This window comes from Callithrix jacchus, chromosome 6 (assembly GCF_049354715.1).
Source record: "Callithrix jacchus isolate 240 chromosome 6, calJac240_pri, whole genome shotgun sequence".
Lineage (NCBI taxonomy): Eukaryota > Metazoa > Chordata > Mammalia > Primates > Cebidae > Callithrix > Callithrix jacchus.
The window spans coordinates 19,973,912-19,999,102 of NC_133507.1; the positions used below are offsets into that span (position 1 = coordinate 19,973,912).

The window sequence follows — 25,191 nt, forward strand, 5'->3', positions numbered from 1 at the left end:
GACAAGTTTGAACTTTATAAGTAGGACATAAAGAAGTATCCTAGCTTTGGAACTAAGGATAAAAATAGAGCCCTGGGGAGATGTGACTGGAGATGGGACACAGGATATGTTGAATAATGGGAGACTGGAGTTGGGGAGGTAGGCTAGGAGGCTGCTCTAACAGTAGATGGATAAAAAGAGACATTTCAACATTTCAAATAAATGGAGAAGACTTAGGGCATGACTGGATTTAGAAGTTCAAGGTATCTGCAAGGTTTTGAGACTGGATGACTGGGAAATGATGATATGATACCATTTATTATAGAAGAAGGGAAGTTCACTTGGGGGAAAATGTAGATCTAGTTTTGGATATAAAAAAGTCTAAGTGACAGAAAGCTATCCAAAGAAAACTGTCCAGAAGCCAACTGAGGATACTATGTTTATTTTGTATCAGCAAGTCTTGAGAATAACTGAAACCATGAAAATAGGAAAATGTACCTAACAACAATTGCATCTTAAAGAATGTCCAGCACTAGGAAGTAGAAGGTAGAATAATTAAAGAAAATGGGACTACTCGAGCAGATTAAAAACAATTTTTAAAAAGTCAAACTAAGAAATATCTCAGGGAAAAGGCAGCGACACAGTACCATTTATAATAGTCAAAAAGGATAAGAACCAAAAAATTACTGCATTAAGTTTCTATAATAGGCCAGCATGTACCATATAAAGAGATCAGAAAAGACATCCCAATAAACACCATATATGTATTGTCAATTATGTATTATATATTATATTATGGACAACAATACAGTTTCAGGTTATCATTGGTTCCTAATACGCAGAAGTCTTCTAAATGAAAGGTGGACAATTCAAGGCTTATAGCCATGATTATCTAGTTATCCCTGAAAGCCTTTAATAAATTCTGTTTGTTGCAACTCTAGTCCAGGACAATATACTACTGTTAGTAAACCAAAATAAAAGTAAAAAAATTATATCATTAAAAAAGCATCTTGTAGTAACAACACTACTAGCAACTGCAAATATTAACAAAGGTCTTAGTACCATTAGAAAGAGGTTAAATTGTCACTGTCTACTGGTAATACACAACATAAAAATCAGGAACAGGAAGTTACAGGTGCACAGTTTAATATTTTACACTATATAGTACAATATTTTATACTATATTAAAAAACAGGAAAAGGAAGTTACAGATGCACAGACAGCCAAGCAGCTACAAGAACTTGACGTATTGCATTTCCTGATATTTGTGGAGCCTAATTCTCAAGAATGCCAGTGGCAAAGAAGAGAGCTTCAGCACTTTCTCTGAAAAAAAGAGGACAAAAGCTAGTCTTCTACAAAGACTCAGCTCTGATTTAACTCAATTCAACAAATATGTATGCAACAATATATATCTGTTATATACTGTATACATATCTTTATATGATTTATATACAACGTATAATTGTATATATTATAATTATATATTATATATAACATATTTATACAATATACCTATCTGCATACAATATTTATATACTGCACAAAATATTAAATGTATATTTTATATACTGCACAAAACATAAAATAGTTTTAGCCACCTTCTGATATTCTACATCTCACTTTTTTTTTAATAACAAATTTTCCTTTGGTTACAAAAATTTGAACCCTACAGGAAAGTATAAGGAAAACAAAACCACGCTTAATCCCATCACACAGAAATGAAAACGTTATCTCCTTACAAATTTTTCCCAAGAACATGCACTTAATTTTTACACAAAAATAGTGATCTTAGCCAGAACATAAACACTTATAACCTTAAACCGTCTTTCCCCACTTAATACATCAAAGGCCCTTTGTTTATTTAGGTTGATATCCTTTTTAACAGCACTAGTATTTGGCTGTAACATAATTAATACCCCTTGTGAAAAAACATGCACTTTGCTATCAATTTTTTCTATCATAATCAATGCTAAAAAATCCTTATATATATATATAAAAAATATATATATATATATATATATATATTTTTTTTTTTTTGGGTGCTTTCTGATTATTTATTTGGGATAACTTCCCAGAAATACAATTCTTAGGTCAAAAGATACAAACCAAAAGAAAAAAACAGAGAAAGAACAAAAGAAAGAATGAAATCAATCCATTCATGCCTCTAAGAGTGACAATACAGTGTGGCAGTTACAGATTCAGGCAGTCCTGAGATGGCAATTTCACTGAAAGCAACACTAAATAAACTCCTAAGCAAAACCCCCAGAAGATGTACACTCTGTATCAAAACTGCAGCCATGACCAAAAACAGATACAGGAAGTAAACATCATTCTATCACCTCTACAACTTAAAATATAAAATGAAAATAAATAAATAATATAAAATATAAAATGAGCCTTCATACTCCCTACAGGTTTCTAAACTATTTCCTTATATTCCCAAAGGTCGAATTTTAATGTAACAACTTTGTGAATAAATAAAAATCACTACTTTGGTATTCTTTAAAATGGTGAATCTCACAGCATGCGAATTCTATCAAGGGAAAAACAGCAAAATGTAAGTCTACAATTTGACGTAGTAAAAGTAGATATCATCATAGGACATTTCTCTAGGGTAAAGTGAAACAGGTATAAGGAATATAAAAGAAAAAGAACAAAACTGTTTCCTAAGTCAAAAATAAAGACATCCTTTAGTATTTTAAAAAAAACACCAAAGATTTTGAGAATAATTTTACAGGTAGAATGAGAGCAGGTTGTTTGGGGGTTATGCCAAAACAGCTGGAACAAAGCCTAAACTGTTAATCTCAGGTAAGTTACCTTAGGCAATCCAATCTCATCCATGGCATTCAACCACTGTATCACATTATCAGTGTGTCTGAAGTGCAGGCCAGTCGCCTAGAAGAAAAAAAACTCATTAGGTACCACTGGCTGTATTGAAGCAAATATTAAAGAAAAACTCTCTTTGCAAAAGCTTCCTCATGAGATTTGACAAGTTCTCCTTAATTTTGAGGTCACTGTGCTCATATTCCAATTCCAAAAAGCCAAATCCACATCTCAGCTCTTCTCACTTAGGAACTCCCTGGAGAGCCTTCCTGTGTACAGTATGCTTGACAGAACATGTGGTCTTTGGAGTTAAATTATCTTGGATTCAATTACTGGTTTAGTAATCTACAGTGACACTGGATAAGCCACTTCATCCTTTAGGGACAGAGTTTTACCATCTAGAACAGCTGCTTTTTATGTATAAAGGCTAAGTGAGATAATGCACATAAAGTAATTAGTATGGTGTCTGAACACAGAAGATATTCACAAAATGGCATATAAAAATACCACACTGGGCACAGTGGCTCATTCCTGTAATTGCAGCACTTTGGGAGGCCATGGTGGTTGGATCATCTGAGGTCAGGAGTTAGAGACCAGCCTGGCCAACATGGTGAAACCCGGTCTCTACTAAAAATACAAAAATTAACCAGGCATGGTGGTGCATGCCTATAATCCCAGTTACTTGGGAGGCTGAGGCAGAATTGCTTGACCCAGGAGGCAGAGGTTGCAGTGAGCCAAGATGGCACCACTGCACTCCAGGAGCCTGCCTAGGCAACAGAGCAAGACTCCATCTCAAAAAAAAATATATATATATATCAATCCGGGCTTTCATTCTATATATAGAGATATCCCCTCTAAACTTTTATGTCTGCCCCCTGCCTTTTTTTTTTTTGAGACAGGGCTCTACTCTGTTGCCCAGGATACAGAGCAGTGGCACAACTGGCTCACTGCAGCCTTACCTCCCGGGCTCATGGGATCTTCTTCTCACCTTTGCCTCCCAAGAGACTACAGGTGTGTGCCACCAAGCCCATCTAATTTTTTTTCTATTTTTTTGTAGAGAGGAAGTCTCATTTTGTTGCCCAGGCTGATCTCAAACTCCTAGACTCAGGTGAGGTGTCTCACCTCAAGCCTCCCAAAGTACTGGGATTACAGGAATAAGCCACTGCACCCAGGCATCTTTTTTTTTTTTTTTTTTTTTGAGATGGAGTTTCCCTCTTGTTACCCAGGCTGGAGTGCAATGGCGCCATCTCGGCTCACCGCAATCTCCGCCTCCTGGGTTCAGGCAATTGTCCTGCCTCAGCCTCCCGAGCAGCTGGGACTACAGGCACGCGCCACCATGCCCAGCTAATTTTTTGTATTTTTAGTAGAGATGGGGTTTCACCATGTTGACCAGGATGGTCTCGATCTCTTGACCTCGTGATCCACCCGCCTCGGCCTCCCAAAGTGCTGGGATTACAGGCTTGAGCCACCGCGCCCGGCCAGCCAGGCATTTTTTTAAAAAGTTATTGCTGCAAAGTCTCTACTCTCCTTTTACACTATCTTCCCATTCTGCCTATAGAATAGCTCCAGAGTTGTCTCTAGAATAACTGTGTATTCAAAACTGAACATAGGGCTCAGCACTGTGGCTCATATCAGTAATCTTGGGACTTTGAGAGGCCAAGGGGGAGGATAACTTAAGCCCAGGAGCTGGAGACCAATCTGGGCAACATAGTGAGATTCCCATCTTTACACTAAAATTTTAAAAATTAGTCTGGTGTGGTAGCATGCTCCCACAGTCCCAATTATTATAGCTGGCCACCCTTACATTTGCTCTCAGTAATGCGATTCTCCACTATCTTTCATACTCATCCTTCTTCAAGTAAGAGTTCACAGGCAAGCTCCCTACAGAAGCTCTGTAGACAACAAAATTTGGTCCCTCTCAACATCCCCATTTATTTTTGGGAGTCAGAGTCTTGCTCTTTTGCCAAGACTGGAGTGCAGTGGCATGATCTTGGCTCACTACAACCTCAGCCTCCCAGGTTCAAATGAGGCGAGTTAAGTTAAGGGTGGCCAGCTGTAATAATTGAACCCAAACTCAGAATGAGTAAGCCTAATTCTCCTGCCTCAGCCTCCCCAGTGGCTGGGATTACAGGTGTGTGCCACCAAGCCCAGCTAATCTTTGTAACTTTAGTAGAGATGGGGTTTCACCAAGTTGGCTGGATTGGTCTTGAACTCCTGACCTCAAGTGATCCGCCTGCCTCAGCCTCTGAAAGTGGGATTACAGGCATGAGCCACCATGCCTGGCCCAACATCCCAACCTAATTAAGCAGTCTTCTCTTTTATAGGACCTTGAGACACAGGAATCAAACCCGCTCACTCATCTCAATTTTCTGAAACCGAATCACTTTCCCATTGTACCTTGCACTCTAGTATTGCAGGGTCATGTTTTTTCATAAAGTTGCTTTTACATTCAATTTACCAACAAATCTCAGTGCTTAAAATTATTTTTTTTTTGGCCGGGCGCGGTGGCTCAAGCCTGTAATCCCAGCACTTTGGGAGGCTGAGGTGGGTGGATTACAAGGTCAAGAGATCGAGATCATCCTAGTCAACATGGTGAAACCCCGTCTCTACTGAAAATACAAAAAAAAAAATTAGCTGGGCATGGTGGCGTGTGCCTGTAATCCCAGCTACTCAGGAGGCTGAGGCGGGAGAATTGCCTGAACTCAGGAGGCGGAGGTTGCAGTGAGCTGAGATCGCGCCATTGCACTCTAGCCTGGGTAACAAGAGCGAGACTCCGTCTCAAAAAACAAACAACAACAACAACAAAAATTATTATTTTTTTAAAGGAACAGTTGGGAGTGCAGTGGCACAATCATAACTCCCTACAGCCTTGACCTCCTAGACTAAAGCAATCCTCTTGCTTTTTTTTTTTTTTTTTTTTTTGTAGATGGAGTCTCATTATATTGCCCAGGCTGGTCTCAAACTCCTGGTTTCAAGTGATCCTACCACCTTGGCCTCCAAAGTGCTGGGATTACAGGTAAGAACCAGCATGCCCAGCCAAAAACCAGATTTAAAGTAGTAATTCCCCCAGTTACTTCCTCTACCTTCTAAAGAATTAAAAAATTCACCTTCAACTAGGAAAATTTCTAGATATACAACATCATAAGAATTCTATCAGAAACACAGACAGCTAAAGTTCTTTTCCTATTATATCTTTTTTGGGGGGGGGGAGGGCGGGACTTTCCAGACTAATTCTAAGAGATACAATATTATTTTCCTACTACATATTGCCTTTGCACAAATGTCTCCACTCTGCCAGGCATTGTAAAGAAACATTCAAACAAACACACCTTACACATGTTTCTCAACAATTCTTACACAAAATAAAGCATGCTAATTTTCTCAAGCTGACAGAAATCTAAGCCCTAAGCAGGGAGGGACTCACCTTGTATCTGGTCTGTTCTCGATCATAGATTTTTTTCAGGGACACCACTTTGGGAGAGAAGAAGTTCCCCAGTTTGGCAAGATAGACCCCATTCCTCAGCCCCTCCTCCAGTTCTGTGGTAGGGGGCAGATCTTCCCCGAGGCAGGCTTCCATCCATCTGCACAAAAGGAGAGAGAATGTGAAAAAAATAGGGAAGGTCAGATCTTTTCCTCAGAGATTTTAAGCTTCATTTCCATTCTCCCTGGAGAAGCTTAAATTGAACATAGCAGTACTCTTACAATCAGTTCCACACACATCTTTGCCCTGGCCCAGTCAGATCTCAAAGGCAGGAACTTAGGAAAATTTCTGAGCACAAATGCCACTTTATTCTCCACCCCGCTTTTCTCTGCTGCAGCAACACAGCCAGCTGCCTCCCCAGATCCCGACTGCTCCCTGCACCTCAGACCCTTTCCCTCAGTCCTTAAGTTACGCTTTAACAAATCCTAAGAAAAACCACTTGTAACGGAAGCCACATCTCAACTGTTCATAAGCTTATATTTGTTGCTGATATTCTTTTCCAGTTTCAGAACACAGAATCCACAGTGAATTTCTAGGTCCAGGTTTTCAGGTTGTTTGGGGGTTATCAAAACAGACTCAATTATCTCAGCTAAAATACTAAAAGCTATGGAATCAGTAAATAATGAATTCTTAGATTTCTGGAGGCAGGGAGGAGGTTGTAGAAAGTATTAGAAAACTATTTTCCAAAAAGAAAAACAAAGAATAAAATTTAAAAAAGAAAGCTATATTTTCCCCTTCAAATACCTCCCAGGAAATTTCAAGAAAGTCTAAGATTAAAAAAAAAAAAAACAAAAAGAAAGTTTAGTTACATGTATTTTCTACCAACAGAAACACAGGTTAATGGTAATGGCTTTCTTTTCTTTTTTATTTCTTTTTTCTTTTCTTTTGTTTTTGAGACACAGTCTCACTCTATTGCCCAGGCTATAGAGTGAGACTTTTTTTTTTTTAGTTTTTATTTTATTTTTGTATCTTCAACTGAAACATCCAGGTATTTTTTAAGTTTTTTTTTTAAGACGGATTCTCACTCTGCTGCCAGTCTGGAGTGCAATGGCACAATCTCAACTCACTGCAGCCTCTGTCTCCTGGGTTTAAGCAATTCTGCTGCCTCAGCCTCCCAAGTAGCTGGGATTACAGGCGCGCACCACTGTGCCCAGCTAATTTTTGTGTTTTTAGTAGAGTCAGGGTTTCACCATGTTGGCCAGGCTGGGCTCGAACTCCTGACCTCAGGTGATCCACCCCCCTCAGCCTCCCAAAGTGCTAGAATTATAGGGATGAACCACCATGCCCAGTCTATTTCACTCAAATTTCACAAGGCAGACATTATCCTTACGTTCTTTACCATAACAGAAAAAAAAAAAAAAATCTCCCAAACACTAGATGTTGCCTGGTCTTTTTCAAAGTGATAAATCTTTGAAAAGTCAAATGAAAAAAACTTCATGATACAGCAGACTGAAGTAAAAATCAGATTTACTGACACATAAAAATGAAATATTTATGTTTATTACTACATAGAAGTTTAAATTAAAGGCCGGGTGTGGTGGCTTACACCTGTAATCCCAGCACTTTGGGAGGCTAAGGTGGGTGGATCACCTGAGGTCAGGAGTTCGAGACCAGCCTGGACAACATGATAAAACCCTGTCTCTATAAAAATACAAAAAAATAGTCAGCTGTGGTGGCAGGCACCTGTAATCCCAGCTGCTTGGGAGGCTGAGGCAAGAGAATTGCTTGAACTCAGGAGGTGGAGGCTGCAGTGAGCCAAGATCGTGCCACTGCACCCCAGCCTGGGCATGACAGAGCAAGACTCCATCTCAAAAAAAAAAAAAGTTTAAATAGGCAAATAAAGCTGGAGGAACTATCTATCTGAATATGCCATATACACAGACACAAAAACGCATAAGACACTAACATATCAATAAAAATGTAGGCCAAATAATATGTAAATTGTATTTATCACATGTATGTGTTTTTATATATTCTTTGTAGTAATAAAATTGCTAGAAAGATGAGACTATAGAATGTATGTTTATTGGCCGTGCGCGGTGGCTCATGCCTGTAATCCCAGCACTTTGGGAGGCCGAGGCGGGTGGATTACAAGGTCAAGAGATGGAGTCCATCCTGGCCAACATGGTGAAACCCCGTCTCTACCAAACACAAAAAAAATTAGCTGGGCATGGTGGCACATGCCTGTAATCCCAGCTACTTGGGAGGCTGAGACAGGAGGATCGTTTGAACCCAGGAGGCGGAGGTTGCGGTGAGCCAAGAATGCGCCATTGCACTCCAGCCTGGGTAACAAGAGCGAAACTTCTTCTCAAAAAAAAGAAAAAGAATGTATATTTATCATACTTTATAATTCAGCATGAAATTTCTTGTATTCTACCTTTTCAAACTGAGAATGCACCTCAGAATCTTTTTTTTTTTTTTTTAAGAAAACAAGGTGAAAGAACAATTACCCTATTTTTCTCAAATTCTATAGAATAGTCACTCAATCTTGCTTTTATTTATTCAATTTTGAGATGGAGTTTCACTCTTGTTGCCCCAGCTGGAGTGCAATGGCACAATCTCAGTTCACTGCAACGTCCACCACCCAGGTTCAAGCGATTCTCCTGCCTCAGCCTCCCAGGTAGCTGGGATTACAGGCGCCCGCCTCCACGCCTGGCTAATTTTTTGTATTTTTAGTAGAGATGGGGTTTCAGCAGATTGGTCAGGCTGGTCTCGAACTCCTGACCTCAGGTGACCCACCTGCGTTGGCCTCCCAAAGTACTGGGGTTATAGAAGTGAGCCACCGCTCCCAGCTCAATCTTGCTTTTAAATCTACTCTTCCTTTTAATCAACCAGCATATTCTCTAACACATGAAGGCTGATGGGGATATGAACAGGCCAGATAATTTTCTGGTTGTTTCCTATACTCAGTGACAAGCTTCTCTGCTTGGTTTTCTTTCTTTCAAGTAGCAGAACTTAAATGGTCAGAAACGGGAAAAAATGAAACAAATGAGTTTCATTTAATCAACCAGCATATTCTCTAACACATGAAGGCTGATGGGGATATGAATGGGCCAGATAATTTTCCGGTTGTTTCCTATACTCAGTGATAAGCTTCTCTGCTTGGTTTTCTTTCTTTCAAGTAGCAAGACTTAAATGGTCAGAAATGGGAAAAAATGAAAGAAATGAGTTTTCCAGAAGAGTTGTCATAATAAATAAACTAGATACCAATTTGAAATGGCTACAAAAATCTAAACTATAACTCTATTGAGCCTAAAGACCCAAAGACCAATGTAGAAAAGAATGGCAGTTGTTGGTATGGAAAATAGTGTGGTTCAAGGACACATCTCATCTTTTTACTACTGAAAAGGATACTGATAAAATCATTCTGGCAAACAACTACTGGCAACTCCAGCTCTCAGGGGACAATCTAACTTGGGCTCTCATTAACAGGGACAAAGCAAACAACTACAGCCTAAGCCAAAAATGGCCCTCAAGCACATAACAGTATCAAAAAAAAAAAGTTACTTTTCTTCTTAAAATGAAGTAAACACATAGGGACAATTAGTAAACATTTCTCAAATTTTTATGGATATTTTTCATGTTATAATACAGTTTCTGAAGACTTTACATAAAAATTTAACTAAAATTTACCTATATTAGACATTTACATAATTTCTAAATGTTTTCAACCATTAAATAATACTGCAAGGAGTATCTTTGTGCACTGTGTTCTTCTTTATTTAGAATTAATTCCTCAGGAAAGGTCCTTAGAAGTACAACTCCAAATTAAAAATAAACATTGAAAAAGAATTTAACTGCCCATACGTCTACTCAGAGGCTAACAACCTATTTGCCCAATCCCCCCATTTACAAATTAGAATGAGGCTGATCCAAGGTCATCCAATAGCTAGTGGCAAAGGTGGAATAACAAGACTGATTCCTAGGTTTAGAATCCTCCTCACTTTATCACTATTGCTCTCACTACATCATCCAAAAAGCCAGAAGGGGCTGAGTTCCACAGGCTGTCTAAATAGGGAAAAATTTCAGCTCTACCAGGAAGGAAAAAGGCTGGTATCTCTCCACATTCTGTCTACTTAATAATTAAAGGTATTTTAACTTAACTAAATCCATCAGTGATTTTCAACTTAGACACAAAACTTTTCTTATAAAACTTAAATATTTAGAACTGGTTTAAGTTAGGCAGGGTGACGTGGCTCACACCTGTAATTCCAGCACTTTGGGAGGCCAAGGTGGGTGGATCATTTGAGGTCAGGAGTTGGAGACCAGCCTGGTCAACATGGTGAAACTCTCAGTCTCTACAAAAAATACAAAAGTGGAGTATGCCTGTAATCCCAGCTACTACTTGGAAAACTGAGGCATGAGCTGAGATCACATTGTTGCACTCCAGCCTGAGCAACAGAGCAAGTCTCTGTCTCAAAACAAAACAAAACAAAACAAAACAAAACTGGTTAAATTCATTCTCCTACTGAATACTGTGTTCCAGGTATGGTCTGACCAGCCTGAAATGGAACAGGACTATCGTCTTCTTCATTCTGACACTCCATAACCACAAAGCCTCAGATTATATTATTTTATTATGCTTTTCAATCAACAGAGACTCGTGTCTTTTGTCCCCAAACAAAGAGCTGCTAAAACATATCTTTAGCTTTTGTTTTTTTTGAATGGGAGTCTCACTTTGTCACCCAGGTTGGAGTGCAATGGTGGGGTCTCAGCTCACTGCAACCTCTGCCTCCAGGGTTCAAGCAATTCTCCCATCTCAGCCTCTCGGGTAGGTGGGATTACAGGCATCCACCACCATGCCTGGCTAATTTTTGTTATTTTTAGTAAAGATGGGGTTTCATCACGTTGGCTAGGCTGGTCTTGAACTCCTGACCTCAAGTGATATGCCCACCTTGGCCTCCCAAAGTGCTGGGATTACAAGAGTGAGCCACTGTGCCCCGCCTATAAAGATATTTAAAAATAAAACTCTGGCTGAGGTGGGAGAGGTTGCTTGAGCCTGGGAGTTTGAAGATGCAGTGAGCTGTGATTGAACCACTGCACTCCAGCTTGGGCAATAGAGTGAAACTCTTGTCTCAAAATCAATCAATCTATGCACAGAAGAAAAATCATTGGACAATACAACTTTTTACCAATTCTCACGTTTGACCCTGTCCTAGCAATAATCCTATAATTTCAAGGATGGAAGGCTCATGAATGATCTTTTGGCCCATCTCAATTCCTCCACTCACCTCACATGTTCTTCTCCATCCCCAATTTGATATCTTAATGTTCCCAAAACATCTCAGTCAAATGAGGAAGCAGGCTGAGCTTCCTGATCCTGAAGCTTCCTGAATGTTTGATTCCTGAGATTCAAACATTCAAGATAACACGGTTCATTTCTGGATTCCAGTAGTCAGAAAGTTTTGTTTAGCTGGCATCAGATCTCTATCGGCACCCTAAGCTGCTTCTGAAGCAATAGAATATAAAAATAAAAGCATAATGTGAGTAGCACTGGCCATGGAGTTAAAAAGATCTGGTTCTATGACCTGTCTCTGGCACTTCCCAAGAAAGACAGCAAGCCACTTAACCACTTCCTCCATTTGTTAAAAAAGGCTAACAATACCTTCTAAATACGGTTGTCACTGAGGATTAAATAAGATTGCGAGTGAAATATAGAGCTAACACAGTACTTGGCTGGGTACTGAAAAAAATATTCGCACCTTTCCTCCTATCCCCTCATGATGAGTCACATGCTGACACTTCCACAAGTAAAATGATTTCAGCTCCTTCAAGCACTTATCATAAAAACAGAATAATAATAGCACCTACCCACAGAATGTTTATGAGGATTAAAGAAATGACAGTACATATAAAATACTAAGAACAGTGCCTGGCACAGAGTAAGCACTCAGAACATTACCATTATGATAGCCATGTTAGACATGATCTCTGCCCCTCAGTCTTTTGCTCATCTCTGAACATTCTCCAACTGAATTCTGTGTTCCAGGTCTGGTCTGACCAGCCTGAAATGGAACAGCACTATCATCTTCTTCATTCTGACACTCCATAATCACAAAGCCACAGATTAAATTATTTTATTAGGCTCTTTCGATCAACAGAGACTCGTTTTTTCCCTGAATATAGAGCTGCTGAACTGCATCTCTACAATTCCATATTAAAATCATTATTTGCACTCATCTCCATGACATATCTTCATGTTAGAGTCAGTCAACTGTCCCTAATGTCAGATCTTTCGGATCCTAATTCTGCCACCCAAAATACTAACTTCTCTTCCGGCTTCACATCATCCACAAATATTAATGGGTTTTAAAGAATTAAGAGGAGTTTACCAAATAGCCAAAGCACAGAAGGCCTGCAAATAGTAGAAACACCATGTACAAAGGCAGGCACAAGAAAACAAGGTATGTCACAGATAGCTCAGCACCAGCACAACAACTGGAAGGTAAAGGCAAGGGGACAATGGGTGCAGATGATGACAAAGTAAGCAGGCTGGATCATGCAAGGCCTTATTTACCGCACTAAGAAACCTTTACTACATCCTAGTCTTGGGGACACTGAAGGGTGACCTGATCAGATCTGTTTCAGAAAATCACTTTGGCAACAATGTGGGGTTGTTTAAAGTTTCTTTAACTAGCAAACAAGTACAAATGCTTTAACAAATAAGCAACTTTTTAGACAAAGTTTGGACAACATCATACCAAGTGGTGTGACATCAGCGATCAGGCCTTGACCAAAACCACAAGTGGAGCTTGGCAAAAAACACATTTTTCATATTTCTCACAAGAGGTGTTAACAGGCTGAGAACAGGCTTCTTAATCTCTTCTCTCAAATGGGATATAGAATAAATATTCATTATATTCCCTTCAAGTTTAACCCCAGAACTGCTTTAGCTAATCTCAAATGCAAAATTTTTAAAAAGTGAGGTCAGATCTGAAACACAATTACTAAACAGGAAAAAAGTAACATAAAATGATTCATTTTTAATATAAATGAATTTATATTAAATTCACTAAAAATCTTCACACCATGCAGCAGACATGAAGTTAAATACTTTACATACATTGTGATCTCAATCTTTGCAACAACCTCCTAAGTACTATTGTAATTATTTTACAGATAAACTATGGGTTCCAAAAAGTATATTTCAAGATTATCTGGCAAGTAAGCTTGCACTTGAACACAAGTTAGTGTGATTCTGAAGCCCATACTCTGATTTTTTTTTCCGTTTTTTGTTTTTTGGGGTTTTTTTGAGACAGGGTCTGTGCAGTGGTGTAATCATAGCTCACAGCAGCTTTAATTGCCTGCGTTAAAGCCATCCTCCCACCTCAGCTTCTCAAGAAGCTGGGGCCACAAGGACGTGCCACTATGCCCAGCTAATTTTTGCTTTTTTTTTTTTTGGTAGAGACAAAGTGACCCAGGGTGGTCTCAAACTCCTGTGCTCAAGCCATCCACCTGCCTTAGCCTCTCAAAGTGCTGGGATTAGAGTGAGCAACCGGACCCAGCACTGGAGCCCATACTCTTAATTGCTACAATATACTTCCTCCTTCAAAAATAGTAACAGCTACCACCTATTGAACACTACTTAACAAATGCTCAAGTTCTGAAACCCGGCTTCAGCTTCAGGAAGTATCCCACACCAACATATGTGACCTCATTAACAACCCTTACTCTATCAAGCACTGAGAGAGAGGTCTAAAGTATCAAACACTGGTGACATTGATACAATTAGTACAAAAATGAATGCTAATACAAAAGGCTATCTTTAATTACATAGTCTTTTTATTTTTTTTGAGACAGGGTCTGGCACCCAGGCTGGAATTCAGTGTAGCCACCTCAGCCTCCCGAGTAGCTGGGACCACAGGTGTGTACCACCACACCAGGCTGATTTTAAAAATTATTTGTAGAGACAGCAACAGCCTATGTTGCTCAGGCTGGTCTTGAACTCCTGGGCTCAAGGGGTCCTTCCACCTCAGTCTCCCAAAGTGCTAGGATTATAGGCATGAGCTACTGTGCTCAGACTACATAGTAATTCTTATATCCTTTTATATTTAGTCTATTTTTTTAAACTTTGGTTTCATAAATATTTTAAGTCAATTCCTCACCAAAAAAAAAAAAAAAAAGATATATATTCTGACACACACTCAATTCAGGAAACATTTTGAACTTACTACTCTGTGTAACAATTATCAATGGTATAGCATGCTGAATACCAGTCCCTACCTTCAAGGAAATTACCCTCTGGTAATACTTATCTTTAAAAAACTAACCACCATAGAAGGTGATATTTGAATTAGGCTTTGCTCAAATAAATGGTATGCAGAGTAGTGAAAAATGAAAAAAAGAACCATGTAACATAAAGGGACAGCATAAACAAAGACAAAATAAGAAGCCTGAAAACAAATGGCATATTCAGTGAATGGTAAATCACTGGGGTAGAGAAGGTGGTAGAAAGGTATCTGGATCAGTCATTTAACCTGCAGGAATGGGAACCATGGGAGGTGTTCAAGTAGACTTAGAAAGGAAAGTTGGCCAGCAGTGTGGATGACAGATACAAAGGAGAAATATTAGGCAACCATTTCAGTAATCCAGGTGAAGGGTAATATATTCTTTAACTGGGACAGTGGTGGAAACAGAATAATGAACAATTACAAAGGTAGAATCGACCCCACTTGACAATCTGTTAGATGAGGGAGGGGGATTAGAAGGCCAGTAGGAAAGATGTGAAATTTCACAGATGACTGAAAAGGTGGGGGACGAGGGGGTGGGGAAGCAAAGTTAGTTCCAGACTCACAGTTCATAACTAATATTAAACACCAAATGGATTAGAGAATTTTTTAGAAAAGAAAAAATAGTTCTATACTCTTGAAATGAGAAAGAAGTTTACAAACAGAAGCAGAAATCAAAAAGGAAAAGATAAATTGGCTAGTATTTAAACTTCTACAAGGCCATTTTTAAAAAAGTAAGTAAGGCCAGATGTGGTGGCTCACGCCTATAATCCCAGCACTTTGGGAGGCCGAGGTGGGTGGATAACTTGAGGTCAGGAGAGTGAGTCCATCCTGGCCAACAAGGTGAAACCCCATCTCTACTAAAAATACAAAAATTAGCCAGGCGTGGTGGCAGGCGCCTGTAATCGCAGCTACTTGGGAGACTGAGGCAGGAGAATTGCTTGAACTCTGGAGGCAGAGGTTGCAGTGAGCCGAGATTGCACCACTGCATTCCAGCCTGGGGACAGTGTCTCAAAAACAAAACAAACAAAAAAACTAAATAAAACTTTAACAGGAAAGGTTACCTGAGGAAAACAATCACCAACATATAACAAAGAGCTAATAATATTCTATCATCTTCATATGTACATACATTTTTTTAACATTGAAATAAAATGACAAACATTTTCCTAGAAAAGTATGCCAGAAACACGAATAGAAAATTCATAAAAGAAATATAAATGTAGCCAGTAATTATGGGAAATTTTCTCAATCTTACTACTGGCCAAAGAAATGCAAATTAAAATAACAATATCACCATCTTCAGCTATCAAGATTCACAAAGATTTTTTAAATGATAACATTATTGTCCAGTGTGTGGGGAAACCCCACATTCTGACACACAATTCTAGGAGAAAATCTGGCACCATATACCATCTAGAGTAAACTTACAAACACTTCTATAAAAGGAAAAAAGAGAAGGTTTTGTCTTATTTTCAAAAGATGATTTGTTGACTTGTGTCTTGGATGACTACATAAAAGACGATGCCATTAAACAAGACTGGGGACACCGACAAAAGCTGGAGAGGGTGAGCAATTCATGGTTAAAACATGTTCAGCTTGAAATGTCAATGGGAAACCCAGGTAGTGGCATCTTGAAGGCAGTTGGAAACACAGGTCTCAGGAGGGAGACCCGGGTTGAAGACCTAAATCTGGAAAATGGCACCACAAGTGCAAATAAGCCCACAGAGAAACAGTTTGTGGGAGAAAAATGTTAAAGCTGAAGCACTGTGCCTCAGAGAACACCAACATTTAAGAGGTGAAAGAGACAAAGACAGTGCCTGTGATCAAGAACCAGGAGAGAATCACACAATGGCAATCAAGGAAGGAAAAAAATCAGGAAACTGGAAGAGGTCACCAGCTTTCAATGCTGCAGAAAGAGGGGTGGCGAAGAGAAAAGGATGTGGCACACAAGGAAGGAGGTCATCTGTGGCTCCAGTAAGGGGAGTCTCAGTGAAGTGGTGATGCAGGCATCCTATTACAATAACTAGAAAACTAACAAAAACTCGGAAGGAGAGGTAGCAGATGGAACTTTCTTTTTCTAAGTTTTAAATTTATTTTATTTTATTTTTTAATGGAGACGAGGTTTTGCATTAGGCTGGTCTTGAACTTCTAAACTCAATAGATTCTTGCTTTTTAACCCCCAACACCCTCCCCGTCCCCTTCTCCACCTCCTAAAGTACTGGGATTACAGGCATGAGTCACTGCAACCAGCCAACCCAACTTCTTTTTCTAGAAGTATTGGAAGGGAAGAGGAAAAACTAGGGGGAATGGAGAAACGGTTAGTTTGAGATGGTGACATGTCCAGGGAAAGTGTTTTTTTCTTTTTTAAATGATTGTGGAAAAAGCATATATTTATAGTCTGTAAGAAAAGAACACATGAAGGAGGGGCTAAAGATATAGGAATAAGAACAAAAGAAAGCAAGGTTCTAAAGAGCAGAGGTGGCAGCCAGCTACCAAAAGAAATACACCCCACTTCTTCCCTGAGAAAAGAGGGAAGGAAGTAAGAATGACCAAGAATGACCTGTTATTCAGCTAACTTCTCTGAGCTTCTGTTTCCCATATATAAAGCAGGATTAGCAACACCAGCAAACCTCATAAGGTTGTTGCGAAGATTGAATGAGATTATATATACCAAATATTAGTGAGGAAAGCAAAGATCACCTGGAGTCCACCAAGCAGACCAGCCAGAGACAAAACTTCTTATCTGGGGAATTTAGAAGTAACTAGACTTCCCTGTCTAAAATCAGCACCTGGTTCCAGCCCTTTTCAACTTAAAATGTGTAAGTAACTAGAGTTTCTATACATCTCTGGAATGCCATGCCGAAACTCACTGTGCAACCTTTGCTGATATTATATCTACAAATGTAATCATTTATCAGGACCTATGTGGCTGATATGGTCCAAATTACCTTTAAGCTCCTGCTTTAAGTTCTACAAATACCCTAAGGAAAAATCCTCATGCTCACTTCTCTCTTGCCCAGACTTCTGAAGAGTTCTTTTTTCTAATAAAACTTTTCTTTTTTAAACCTATACTGCTATCAGTAAATTCTTCCTACAAACCCGCAAGTAAACTACCTCCCAATGATGGGGCTCTGACACCTCGCCCAGCAACTAACTAGCAGTAGGCTCTAAATAATGATAGCTATGTCTATGTGTATGTATATGTGAGTGCGTGGGTAAAACGGTTAGAACCACAGAAATAAACCTACTAATGGAGTCTGACACTCCAGGATTAACAGCTGTCTATCTTGTCTTACTGATAACATTTTTCAAAGGGAGTAAATACTTGGCCTTACCCGCTCTACACTCAGCAAGACAAAGAAATAGCTATACTGAGAACTCTACTGTGGTAAGCCTTAAAACAAGTCCAGACCAGGAGCATATGTAGAAAAGAATAAGGGTGGAAATCTGAATTAGGGGTCTGTGGAAACCAGTTGAACAAGTTCTACAGAGCACATGACTTCAGTGGTTTCCCAGCTCTGTGCAATACAGAAGGGGAACATACCAATTCCGGAACTGACTACTTCAAGCCATTGAGATTCAGTTCCTCCAGGAACAGCTCCTCTGGCACCACACCCATTTTGCACAGCAAACATCCCAAATACCAGGGTTACTCTCTGCTAAAAACCTCCCAAATTTGGCTTGTCTTTCCCCACAATTAGGATTCTACTACACCACTAACACTTCTGAGCACCACCTAGGCACTGGACACAGCCCAGAAATTTCCATATAGTAATGGTAAATCTAAGTACTGAGAGAAAGGAATGCAGAATATTCAATAAAGCATTCTTCACCATATGCTGTGGGAGGCGAATCAGGATGACATCCCAGAGAAAATGGAATTGATTTTATAGGTCTTGAAATACTGCTGGTGTGTGTTGATAAGGGAGAATACGTCAGGCCAAGGGCAGAGAATGTGTAGACCGTTGGAAGGATTCACAGAGGAATTAAAGAATAAGATTTAATTCAAAAGATCATTCTGAGCAGTTATAGATTAAGAGAAGGGACTGGAGAGAAGTGAGGAGACACTAAAGAAAGTATTGCAGTCATCCAGCCAAGAAACAAAAAAGCCTTGTTTTCCAAACCATACAAGCAAAATGAAAAATCTTCATAGTATCTGTTTTAAAGGAAACTTGAGTATAACTTAGGCCAATCTGAAAAGCTACCGGAAGAAGTGAAAAACAGGGAAATGTTTTTGCTTCAAGTTACATATTTAACTTCTGTGTGCATTTATATCTAATACAGACCCCTGAGCAAATCACTTCATTCTTAGCATAATCAGATAGAGTAGGTCAAGTGTACAAGCCAAAATTAAATGTATAATTGTTTTATTTCAATAGGGTCCCTGGTCTTATTGGATCATAGTGATGGGCTGCACAACTCAGTCTATTTAGTAAATATTATTATATTGTACATTAAAAACAGGTGGACTTTGTGGGATGTATATTATACTCCAGTACAGTTTTTTGTTTGTTTAAGTCTGGGCTGATAGATTAACTACTTACTCCTTGATCAAGTCTTCAGATCCAGAGACTGGTAAAACATACCATGTTTAAGTTTCCTATCTATCCATCCATCCCTAGTTTATCATTTATCACAGAGCATGAAAGACCTTTTAATACTTAAATAAAATGAAATTCCAAAACTGAGTTCAATCTAGATGATAGCTAAGTTTCAGAAGCTACAGCCTAATCATTACTAATCTGTGAGCAGCTCTTGAAAATAAAAAACAGATAAGAGTCCTCTACAAAGTGGAAGACAGGTACCTATTTCTTTGTAAAAGCAACCCTCTGCTAGAGCCCACGGGAAAAAATATATGCAGATAAATGTCAAAAATTTAATTTTCACACCTATTATTTAGTAAGAAAATAATAAGGGGAGGTTAACTATGATACTCATTAAGAACATACTACTGGCCGGGCGCGGTGGCTCACACCTGTAATCCCAGCACTTTGGGAGGCCGAGGTGGGTGGATCACGAGGTCAAGAGATCGAGACCATCCTGGTCAACATGGTGAAACCCCATCTCTAATAAAAATACAAAAAATTAGCTGAGCATGGTGGCACGTGCCTGTAATCCCAGCTACTCGGGAGGCTGAGGCAGGAGAATTGCCTGAACCCAGGGGGCGGAGGTTGCGGTGAGCTGAGATCGCGCCATTGCACTCCAGCCTGGGTAACAAGAGCGAAACTCTGTCTCAAAAAAAAAAAAAAAAGAACATACTACTGACTACTGCCAGGGGAGGTGGCTCACACCTGTAATCCCAGCACTTTGGGGGCTGAGCCAAGGAGGATCATCTGAGCCAGGAGGGGTTGAGGCTGCATGAGTCCAGATTGCACCACTACATTCCAGCCTGGGTGACAGAGTGAGACCCTATCTCCAAAAAAAAAAAAAAGAAGAGAAAAAAAGAACATAGTACTTGCCTTCTAAGGCTAACAGTACATTAAGGAAGAGAAAAGTTATAATTAAAATGCATGAGAGAGAAATATCTAACTCAGTTCAAAATTCAAAAAGTATAAAAGGATACCCAATTAAAAGGAAGAAAACGCCATGAAGTGAACAGGCAAGAATGAATATGCTGCAGAGATTAAGTACCAGAAAAATTTACATGGGACATGCCATTTGTGATATAAGCAAGAGAAATTTCAGTGGGGAGAAGGCAGGCACAGGAATTATACCCACGTGAGTTAAGATAAGAACATGAATATGGGGCAGGGCACAGTGGCTCACATTTGTAATCCCAGCACTTTGGGAGACCAAGGTGAGCGGATCATTTGAGCATATGAGTTAGACACCAGGCTGGGCAACCCGGTGAAACCTGTTTCTACAAAAATGCAAAAATTAAGGTCAGGCACAGTGGCTCATGTCTGTAATCCCAGCACTTTGGGGGGCCAAGGTGGGTGAATCATTTGAGGTCAGTTCAAGACAAGCCTGGCCAACATGGTGAGAACCCATCTCTACTAAAAATACAAAAATTAGCTGGATGTTGTGGTGGGCACCTGTAATCCCAGCTACTTGAGAGGCTGAGGCAGGAGAATCACTTGAACCTGGGAGGTGGAGGTTGAAGTGAGCCAAGATAGTGCCACTGCACTCTAGCCTGAGTGATAGAGAGAAACCTTATCTTTAAAAAAAAAAAAAAAAAGTGAATATAGAAAATTTTCCTTGAAAGAACAAAGAGGAGACAACAATCCTGGAGACTAGGACTAAGGAAGTATATCCTGAATGGGTAAAGATGTTCATGTGCTAAAGAGAAAGAACCAGCAGGAAAAAAAGCACAAGTTATAGCTGGGAAAATAATACTGGAATAAGGACCCTAGAAGGCAAGAAGGGATACAATATAGATCACAGATAGAAGTGTTAGGAGAAAAAGATATTTTTCCCACTGCTACAGGGAAAGAGATCAAGATGGCATGTTAAGCCAGTGTGGTGGTATGCACGTGCAGTCCCAGCTACTCATGAGGCTGAGGTCTGGAGACGGCTGGAGCCCAAGAGTTCCAGGTTGCCATGGGCTATGATTGCGCCACTGAGCTCCAACCTGGATAAGAAAACAAGACCCTTTCTCTAAAAAATGATTAATTAATTTTTTTAAGAGACAGCATGTTAAATGAGATGGGATAAATTCCTTAGGGCCAAATGTGAGGAACTCTGAGAGAAAATAGAGGTCCTCGAGCCATAATGTAGAAAGACAGAGACAGGGATGCCCACTGAGAATAAAAGGTTTAGTATAACTTTTAGGTGATCAGCCCCACCCATCTCTGCCAATTCAAATGTTACCTTCAAAAGCCACCTCTCTATGAACCCTTTCATGACCTATCATCAGACATAATCTCTTCTCATTTCAAACTTCCTCTCAACTTTCTTATGACACTTAATATCTGTTTACCACCTAATATTTATGTACATAAGGGTGGGATCCTTTTCTAATTTATCTTTGAATAAACTAGAAAGACTCTACTGAAAGACATACATTGTTCCTTCTCTCTTGCTTAAGGACTGTGTTACTCCTGGTCTCAATTATAACCAAATAATTAAAAAAAAAAGAATTATCCCAAGCGCTTATCACCCTAACACTGAGATGCTGAGATTCTTTTTCCTACCACAACCCCCACATCCCACACAACTCTGTACTCATTTGACTTAACAATATCCTGAGCACCTACTTTGTGAAAAGTACTGTGGTGAGAGGGGCCATTGGGTGCCAGGAAGTGGAAAGGGCTCCAATTCAAAAGGAGCACAGAGAACAAGACAAGTATACGAGAACAAGCCAAGTACACCTCGTGTTATGCTTTCCCTTGAAAGGGAAAAGTGTGACCATACAATGTCAGCTTATCTTGCAAAACCCAGCCGTAAAATAATCTTTCCCTCCTCTAAACTCTCACACATTAACTGTTTGCATCATTTCCTCAGCAATTACATATTGCCTCATGACACTGAGACCTCTCATTCTCTGACGTTGGTTAACTTTTTAAACGTTTATGCCCAGTCTGTCTAATTCATCTGTAATCTCCTAAGGGCAGGACTGTGTTACAATTTTGCATCTTCTTCAGTTCTCCCAGAGTGTTCTGAAAAGTGGAGGAACTAAAAATGTGTTTTACTTGTTTAAAGTAATTATTTTATTGGAAATATTTTGCCCAACTTCATAGCCACATCAGAAAAAATGAGCAATGGAATAGTATCAAGTCATCCAAAATAAAAATAGTTTTTAGTAACACAGGAAATGAAAATAAAAATTGTTTTTAAATAACTGGTGAAAATACTTAGGTTAGAACATAACAATCTTCCATTAAACTGTTATAGAAGCTTGAAAATCTGCAACATGGGTTTTCTCAAGGCAGCTCAGGCACTTTTTGGAAATATCTTTTGTTAAATAAGAAACTATCCTCCTATTAAGCACATTCCCATTGTCTAGTCTGTTCCTCTGGCACCACAATGAAAAAATGAACCCCTCTCCCATCTCTCAGGAAGTGTTTAGTAAAGTAGGTAAAATGTTAATATAACAGTTAACTGAATTCCTAAACTGGATGAAAGGCTGAACTTCTGAGATCCTGATTTTATACTCCTTCTAAATCTTGTTTCCATGTAACATAGTCTCAGTCTTCTCAATTCTTCTTCATGAATCATAACTGGCAGACCCTTTATCATCCTGGTCATGCCCCTCAAACGTGCTCTAGTCCCAGGGCAATAATCAAGCCTCGACTAGTGGACCAACACCCACTGACTGGGAGTGGTTCCTCAGCTTCTATGTTGAAACGGATTCTGATCTATCAGCAGGGCTTGCTGTGGGTGTGAAATAACCTATCACACATGTAACATCCTTGCTCTAGACTATTAGGTCCATCTTAAAGTATGACCTCCAGAACTAAATACAATTTCAGGAAGCCTCTGATTAGTCCAGAGGACAATGGAACCATTTTGTCCTTGGCTGGGTATACCACGCATCTACTAAGGAGTTAATGAACAACTCAGGTTTCTTTCATTTTGTTTTCATTTCCCACTAATGCTACTTCTCTCCCTTATCCTGTACACTTTTTGAACTCCAATGTAGGAAATCACATTTATCATTATTAAATTTCATCATCAGATTCAGGGCATATGGAAAGCAAAATGTGTCTCACGATATATTAACTATCTCTCCAGAAACAAGTAAAATCTGAATTTGACTGACACCTCACTGATGTCCTCCTAAGTCCCAATAAAAATGTTTACAAATAACATGCCCTAAAAGTGCTTTATTTGTGCTAAAAACCTAGCAACTCTTTTTGCTGAGATACAATTCATAACCTAAACTCATCTTAAATATGCAATTCAGTTGCTTTTGGAATATTCACAATGTTGTGCAACCATCATCACTAACTAATTCCAGAATGCTTTCACCACCCAAAAACAAATCCCACACTGTTGAAGCAGTTACTCCCATTCTAGCAGCTCCTTTTTTTTTTTTTTTTTTTTTAAGACAGAGTCTTGCTCTGTCGCCCACACTGGAGTGCAGTGGTATGATCTCAGCTCACTGCAACCTCTAGCAGCTCTTTTTGAATGTGGTTTATTCAGCCAGCTACAAATAATCTTAATTACATTACAATCTAGTTCACATTTATCCAACCTGTCTGCAAGAGTATCACAAGACATACTTTCAACTGCCTTGTTGAAATCTAGACATTACTGTGTTTTTCTCTGATTCACCAATCTGGTGACCTTGTCTAAGAGGAAATGATGTTAATGTGACAGGGCTTTTCTCAGGGAGCTCATGTTGGCTTCCAGGCATCATTTTTCTCGCTAAGTGTTCTTAAGTTATCCATCTGACCATGTGCTCTGGAATTTTTCCAGTCCAAAGTTTCGCCAGAAACTAGTTTACTAGACCAGAATTTGTGGTATTTATCTTCTTTTCCTTTTTAATAATTAGTAAATTTGCACCCCCCATTTTTAAAAACCACACTCCCGTCCTTCACAATGCCTTAAAATCACTGACTACGGTTCAGCAATTACACCTATCCAATTAGTATAATTATGGCTTTAATTTAAGCACTATAAGCCAAGAATAGGACAACTCAATGGAGAATGGAAACAAACTATCATAAAACACAAAATAGCTGAGAACTGACCATGAACATCTCCCAAATTCTTCTTTGAAACAGTCCCTGAAGAAAGTCTTAAGAGTCCAAAAAAAAAAAAAAAAAATTAAGTTAGAGAAAGAAAACAGTCCCTGAAGTCCTTAAAGTTAAAGAAAGAAAAAAATAGTCCCTCATATCTGTAACCATAAAACTCTGATAGGAAAAACGTGTTCCTAACCAAACCAAACCAAACCAAACCAAAAACAAGCTGGAACATTACTGATAGTAAAGTAGGTTTGAGGAATATTGCATACATTATCCTTTGCCTTGGAGAGGCAGAATTTACCGGTCTACGATAAACATTCCAAGTAGGCCAGGCGGGGTGGCTCACACCTGTAATCCCAGCACTTTGGGAGGCCAAGGCTGATGGGTAACCTGAGGCCAGGAGTTCGAGATCAGCCTGCCCAACATGGTGAAATCCATCTTTAAAAAAAATAAAAATAAATATTAAAAAAATTCCAAGTAATCTGCCACTTAAATAATCTTTGACCTGGTTTAACTCAGTATTTCTGAAACTTATTTCACCACTAAACCTTTCTTTAATGTCACAGCACAATACGCCTCAAAAAATACTGATCTAAAAAGCCACATAATTTTTCAAACTCCAAATCTGTACTCTCTTTTCACACCAAGAATAAATTATGTTAGTTTGGCAAGTCTAGTCATCTCTTCACTGTCTTTATGTCAAAGCTGTTAATCCAAAACCTGTTTGCTCAGTGCCAACTTTACTACACACTATTAATCTGTTTAACATTACAGTATAACTTGCTTGAAAGCAGTCTGGAAAATCCTAACCAACTTCCCTAAAAGGATAGTTAAGCCGCCATATGTTTCAAAAAGCCCAACAGTTGAAGCTGCCTTGTTCTGAAAAAAAAAAAAAAAAAAGAAGAAGATATCAGTTCATAAACTAGAGCACAAGGCACTGTCCCAGGGCACATTTCCTAAGAGAGACACTGCTAAGATTCGAAATGTAAGATACAATCCAATAGTCAGAAAAGCAGGATCTCTATGTCACTCCTCACACCAAAATCAA

At 39.2% G+C, this 25,191-nt stretch overlaps 1 protein-coding gene across 2 annotated transcripts in view; it reads right to left on the minus strand.

The window, feature by feature from the left end:
• IQGAP1 (IQ motif containing GTPase activating protein 1) overlaps positions 1-25,191 on the minus strand; it is a 118,178-nt gene that overhangs the window by 73,957 nt on the left and 19,030 nt on the right. For both annotated transcript variants that reach the window (XM_008998400.5, XM_008998398.5), the window contains exons 3-4: positions 6,227-6,383; positions 2,797-2,874 (exon numbers count right to left, since the gene is read on the minus strand). In XM_008998400.5, coding sequence (XP_008996648.3) covers positions 2,797-2,874; positions 6,227-6,383 — 235 coding nt within the window. The remainder of the gene's footprint in view (positions 1-2,796; positions 2,875-6,226; positions 6,384-25,191) is intronic.